The 6,034-nt window shown below is 41.4% G+C and overlaps 2 protein-coding genes across 5 annotated transcripts in view; both read right to left on the bottom strand.

The window, feature by feature from the left end:
- Positions 1–6,034, bottom strand: part of LOC119890328 (SH3 and multiple ankyrin repeat domains protein 2-like) — a 236,178-nt gene that overhangs the window by 87,669 nt on the left and 142,475 nt on the right. The window lies entirely within an intron of this gene.
- Positions 2,977–5,542, bottom strand: LOC119890329 (SH3 and multiple ankyrin repeat domains protein 2-like). Its single transcript, XM_038701545.1, has 3 exons — positions 5,411–5,542; positions 3,326–3,406; positions 2,977–3,207 (listed from the first exon to the last, which is right to left on the bottom strand). Exons 1-3 carry the CDS (start codon positions 5,496–5,498, stop codon positions 3,134–3,136), a joined length of 243 nt encoding a protein of 80 aa, XP_038557473.1. The 5' UTR covers positions 5,499–5,542; the 3' UTR covers positions 2,977–3,133.

Raw genomic sequence — 6,034 nt, 5'->3', positions numbered from 1 at the left:
TTTCCAAAAGCCGACTCAGCAGCATCATCCAACTCTCAGGGTCGTCCCCTCATTAAATGTAAAATGAGCAATGAATGTGATGTCTGTCAAGTTTGCCGTTATCTTTCTTAGTCTTCTTTTTTTAAGGCCTGCAGCATGGGAAAGGTGTCAACGGCAAATTTGGCAGAACTGAACTTCCCTCTGGTGTGTGATGATGCCATCAGATAAAGTCCACCTCAAGGGTTTTGCTCAGAGAAGCTACATGCTAGCCCTGATATAGCCTCTTACTGTTTCACCTCCCTGGCTAGCTCTGTCTAGGATGTGGAAAGCTTCCATGCATTAGGGGGCGTGATTACTTAGAGTGACTTGGAAAACAATCCTCTTCTTCTGCGCATCTACACACAGAGGAGAGGAGTGGAAAAGAGGTAGAGGTGGGGAGGGGAGGAAAGGGGAGGAAAGGAGTGTCAATGACCTTAACTACGGTTAGAGCTAAAACACAAACACACAAAACCAGAAAGAAATGCACATTTCCTCTCTCTCCGATCTGTCTCTTAATTTGGATTTCAGCTACAGCATATCAGACAACATGCATCACGGTTGCCCTGGAAACCTATCTGTGAGTGAAACATTTCCTGGAATAAACCTCCCCCTCCGCACACTCACACTCACACTCACAAGCCTGCAACATAGGAGGAAAAAGAAGAAGGCACACATGAAGAACAGAAACATGACAGCAAACCTTTTCAGGTCAGGTAAAATGAAGAAACATTGACTAACAGCGGCAGCGTTTTGTTTACACTCACACACACACACACACACACACACTCAAGTAATATGTTCTGTAATTCCTCATTAAGGGTCTGTTGCTATGTTCCACTGCATTTGAAGCTTGAAATTCTCGCAGAAAGTAAATGATCTGGGCTTGCTGCTGCGTTGCAAATGAAGATTCTGGGTCCGTCTGTATGAAAGGTTTAGGAAGCACTCTGAGGTGAACCACTGCTTTTAATCAAACGTGAATAATAGGACTGCTCAAAAGAAGAGAAACAATAATCTGTGATTGTGAACAAGGGACGGAGGAGCTTTCTATTCACAACATTAAATCATGCACCAACAACATTTACAACCCAATAAAGTTGTAGTCAAAAACACATTGTAAATCATGCAAATACACTACAGGTGAAACACTGAAAGTCAAATGTCAGACAAATCATTTTGTTATATAAATATTAAAATAAACTGTCAACAAATACATCAGTTGTAGTTAATCACAGGGAGGTGGAGTGGGGAAGGTTAATCAATCATTGGAAGTTTTGGATCAGACTTAAGCATGCCTACAGTAACTTACCACCTTTCTTTTTCCTTAGAGTGGCTTAAAAGGGGTGACAGAAAAAGATTTGAGTCTTTAAAGCACAAAACAAAGTCAATAATTTGCCCAAGATGAAGAAAAATGTACTTGTATTGTAGCTTTGTTTAATTAATAGTATTGAGTGAGGGTACTTCCATCTATTTAAATGTATCCTACTGCAGATGCATTTGTTGTGAGAATCCCATACTTTACATTCAGATTTGAAAACACTAATGGACTTGCAACACTACCAAGCAATACTATTACTACTATAAATATAAAGTAAAGAATTAAATGCAAATGTGTCAAATAAGCATCTGAAAAAAACATGCTGACCAGAGGCATTTTTCTGTCAGCAATTTTCTGCAATGTATGAAGATTCCCTCTCCTGTCATTTATTTATCCACCAGCCTCTCATCTCTCTGCCTGCTCTTTCCACACCTTTGACACAGGGCACAAAGCTGCAATTACTAATGCGTAGTGTAAACAGTAAATCATAAACTGCTATTAAAACAATGCACCCTCCAATCTAGCTGCAACTAATGATGTTTTCATGATTGATTAAGCTGTATTTTATTTTTGGATTAATTGTACAAAGACAAAATATGGAGAAAAATTTACACAATAAGTTCCCACAGGCCAAAGTGACGTCGTAAAATTGCTTGTTGTCCCAACAGCAGTCTAAAACTCAATTTATAATGAAACAAAGTCAGAACCAGTGAATTTTGTCTTAATAAATTACTTGAACGTAATCCATTGTCAAAATTGCTGTCACTTATTTGACTGTTGGTAAATCAGTTAATCAGGGGCACCATTAATCGGGAGTTGCTGTGTTTTTAAAATAAGATTAGATACGCCTTTACTGATCCTCTGAGGGGAAATTCAGGTAAAAAGTGACGAAGACCACCTCTCTGAATGTAATAATCCTTCAGATTTATGAAATCAAACCAAATTTTTGAAACTATTTATGGTCAACATTTTTTTCTACAATAGCCTTTCAATATATACAGTATACATTCAGCAATTATCATTGTCATTCGGACTGCCTACCTACTGGAATTATAACTATACTTTTCAATCCAGGTAACAAAGTGCTTTACAGCAATCAATGTAAAACATAGACATGTCAAATAAAAATTAGTATCACACACAGTGGTGCGCAACAAAGGTTTTAGAAAACAGAACAAGTCAATGCAAAACTAAAGGGATCACATAGTGGTTTATAATCAGTAAAAAGCTGCTCAAGTGTTGGTCTGTTCTAAACCACAGTGCCGCCAAATCAACCAGGATTTAAATCTCAAATCAATACACTTTCATTAAGCCTCATTAAGACACATATGAACCTTCAGTGGGAAAAAGTAGATTTATTTATTTATTTTAATGGAGTAATGAGTACTTTCTGTCATCTACTAGCTGAATTGATCATGAGACGTCGTTTCAGGGTCTGGGTGGTCATGTGTCTCAGAAACGCTGACTGCCCTGTCTGTCAGAAGGTATTAGGACAGCACAGCACTTTTAGTGCTATGCACAGAGGGTCGTCTGAAGTGGAGGTCACACACGCACTCACACACACACATATAAAAAACAAAAACAGAGATTATACTAATGTTATATTTTAGACTTATTTGTTCCTTGTAGCCACAGCGACAGCTCATGGGTGCAGGGTCTTTAGAAGCAAGTTCTGCATGCATAATGGCAAAGGGGGACAGGAGATGAGGAGGGAGGAAAAGCAGCTTTCTTATTTTTATGGGTCAAATGTAAGCAAAATGATCAAAACTTAATTTGCATTAGCCTGAACAAAAGCTTCATTCAGCGATGCATGCTGCTGTTAGGTGAAATGGATGGCAAAAGGTTATGCAGCTTTAACTGCTTACCTTTATCCACTATTGAGATTAACCAATCAATGACAATAAGAAAAAAAGAACAAAAAAGAGAAAGAGGTGCTGTTAGTCACAGACATCCTAATGCCACTGTGTAAAAGCCAAACCGGTATGTTCTTACCAAGTTCCTCCAGTTCAGAGGTCATCGACTTGGAGCGCATAGATAGGGCTGTGGTGGGGGCTCTCTTTGGTGGTGGAGGAGCTGAGGGAGACAGAGAGACAGACAAAATGCATACATGTTATTCTGTATTACTCAGAGAGGACGTGGCATTGTGGGTAGAGCGGACATTCCCAGACTCCTTATTTATTGTTCTTGCTGACTTAAACAAAGGAAACCTCAGCCATGAACTCCCAAAATACAGACAGACAGTCTATAAAGTGTCCGACCAGAGAAGGGAACATTTTGGATCACTGCTACACCACAGTAAGCAGTGCCTATCACACCGCCCACCGCCCTCCGCCCTCCTCTTGGACACTCTGACCACGTCATGGTCCACCTGATTGCTGCATACAAGCAGAAATTAAAACTCTGTAAACCTGCTGCAGGACAAGCTCTCCCAGCTGAGGGTGCCTGACTCCACCTGCAGGTGGATCACAGACTTCCTGACGGACAGGAAGCAGCACGTGAAGCTGGGAAAACATGTCTGTGATTCCAGGACCATCAGCACCGGATCCCCTCAAGGCTGCGTTCTTTCCCCCCTTCTCTTCTCCCTGTACACCAACAGCTGCACCTCCAGTCACCAGTCTGTCAAGCTCCTGAAGTTTGCAGATGACACCACCCTCATTGTTTTCATCTCAGGTGGGGACGAGTCCGTCTACAGGTGGGAGATCGACCATCTGGTGACCTGGTGCGGCCAGAACAGTCTGGAGCTCAACGCTCTGAAGACCGTGGAGATGGTCGTGGACTTCAGATAGAGCCCAGCCCCACCCTCCCCCATCATCCTGTGTGACTCCCCAGTCACCACTGTGGACTCCTTCCGCTTCCTGGGCACCATCATCTCCCAGGACCTCAAGTGGGAGCTGAACATCACCTCCCTCACCGAGAAGGCCCAGCAGAGGATGTACTTCCTGCGGCAGCTGAAGAAGTTCAGCCTGCCCAAGACAATGATGGTGCACTTCTACACCATCATCGAGTCCATCCTCACCTCCTCCATCACCATCTGGACCCCTCCCACCCCGGACACAAACTGCTTCAGACTCTCCCCTCTGGCAGGAGGCTGCGGTCCTTCAGGACCAAAACCTGTCGCCACAAAAACAGTTTCTTCCCGTCTGCAGCCTCATTAACAAGACCCGGGTCCCCTACTGACACTCCCGCCTTCCCTCTGAAATACTGTTGATCTTTGCACATGTAAATATTATTTAATTTCACATCATTGTAAATACCCGGTATATTGCACATATTTGTTGTTAAATGTTAATCGTTATTATTCTGTATTTTATATTTTGTCAATCTATCCCATATTTATATATTTCTGCATTTATTTATGTCAACTGTATGTTTGTTTATAGCACTTTATCTCCAAAACAAATTCCTCGTATGTGTAAAAACTACTTGGCAATAAAAGCGTTTCTGATTCTAAATTCATAAGCCATAAACACGCCCTCAGGTAGGCTATGTTACGCAACTAATGATGGCAAACCTTATGTAGAAATGGCTGTATAACGATGATTCTAATACTATTACCACTCATCGCATTTACCAAATGGTTTGATTCCATAATCTAACAAGTTATAATTCTGCTGCTTAATCCCCCCCTAAATTGTTAGCCACAGCTGACTTTTGCCAGCTGGAAACTTTAAAAGAAGCATATGAACTTCTGGTGCTGTGTTATTTTTGTTGTTTGCATTGTGGACATGCAGTAAGTCAGGTTCCTTGCTGCCTCAGAGGGATATTATTACATAACACATCATCAGTCAGCATGCTGCTTTACTGCAGTATTTTAATACAGGAGGTACAACTGTTAGCAGATCCATTTTACAGCTGGTGTGCAGCTGTGTCCTACTGCTCCACACCTGAAGCTTCTCATTATTCTTATTATTATTCTATTTCCTAATCCATGTATGATTTTGTGTTGGGGGAAAATGCTGAATACCAAACATCAGCCGCCTTTCATTTTTAACCCATTTGTGGACAAGATATCTTCCTCTGTTTATAGCTTTCCTTGAGTGTTGCACACTGAAAAGTAGAATCTGAATGTCATTTTACCTTTTTTGCGTGCTGTGTCGTCGGGGTCCAGATTCCGGCTCACTGTCACCACCTTGATCAGGAGCCGGTTGCCTCCCTGGCGGATCATGTTAACCACCTGTCTGTGGCCCACCTTCACCACATTCTCCTGGTTTACCTGCCACAAACACACAATAAAAGAGTCATTAATGGCTGGCAAGTACTTAAGGACTTCCAGAAATCCGTACATTTGTAGGAAGTTGGGAACAATATCTTAGCCCACAGTACGATTTGAACAGGGTCAAACAGAACAGAATCAGCACCCGTTAACCCGGATGAAATCATTGGCCCATGGCCCAAGTGATGGTCATGTACTGAAAGACATGGGTCCTTTGTGCACGCTAACAGCATGTAATGTTTTTGTGTAAATATATTGAACATTTAATGCGCTGAATGTTACATACATTTCAAAAGTGGCAGATAAAAAAAATACTTGCCTGTCACAGTGGCAGGCAGTGAAAAAACTAAATTTCAGACCCTGGATTTGACATGTATGTATAATTTGTGTATTATTGATTTTAACTGGAGAGGCAATAACTTGCCAGTCCTTTTAGTCTGATTGTGCTGATCTGAGAACAAATTAAATTATACACCATCATTTTATAT

The sequence above is a fragment of the Micropterus salmoides genome, unplaced genomic scaffold, assembly GCF_014851395.1.
Source record: "Micropterus salmoides isolate LMB-PRFRI ecotype aquatic unplaced genomic scaffold, ASM1485139v1 Ms_hic_scaffold_6, whole genome shotgun sequence".
In the NCBI taxonomy this organism is placed as follows: Eukaryota; Metazoa; Chordata; class Actinopteri; order Centrarchiformes; family Centrarchidae; genus Micropterus; species Micropterus salmoides.
This window is presented reverse-complemented; position numbering and strand designations above follow the sequence as displayed.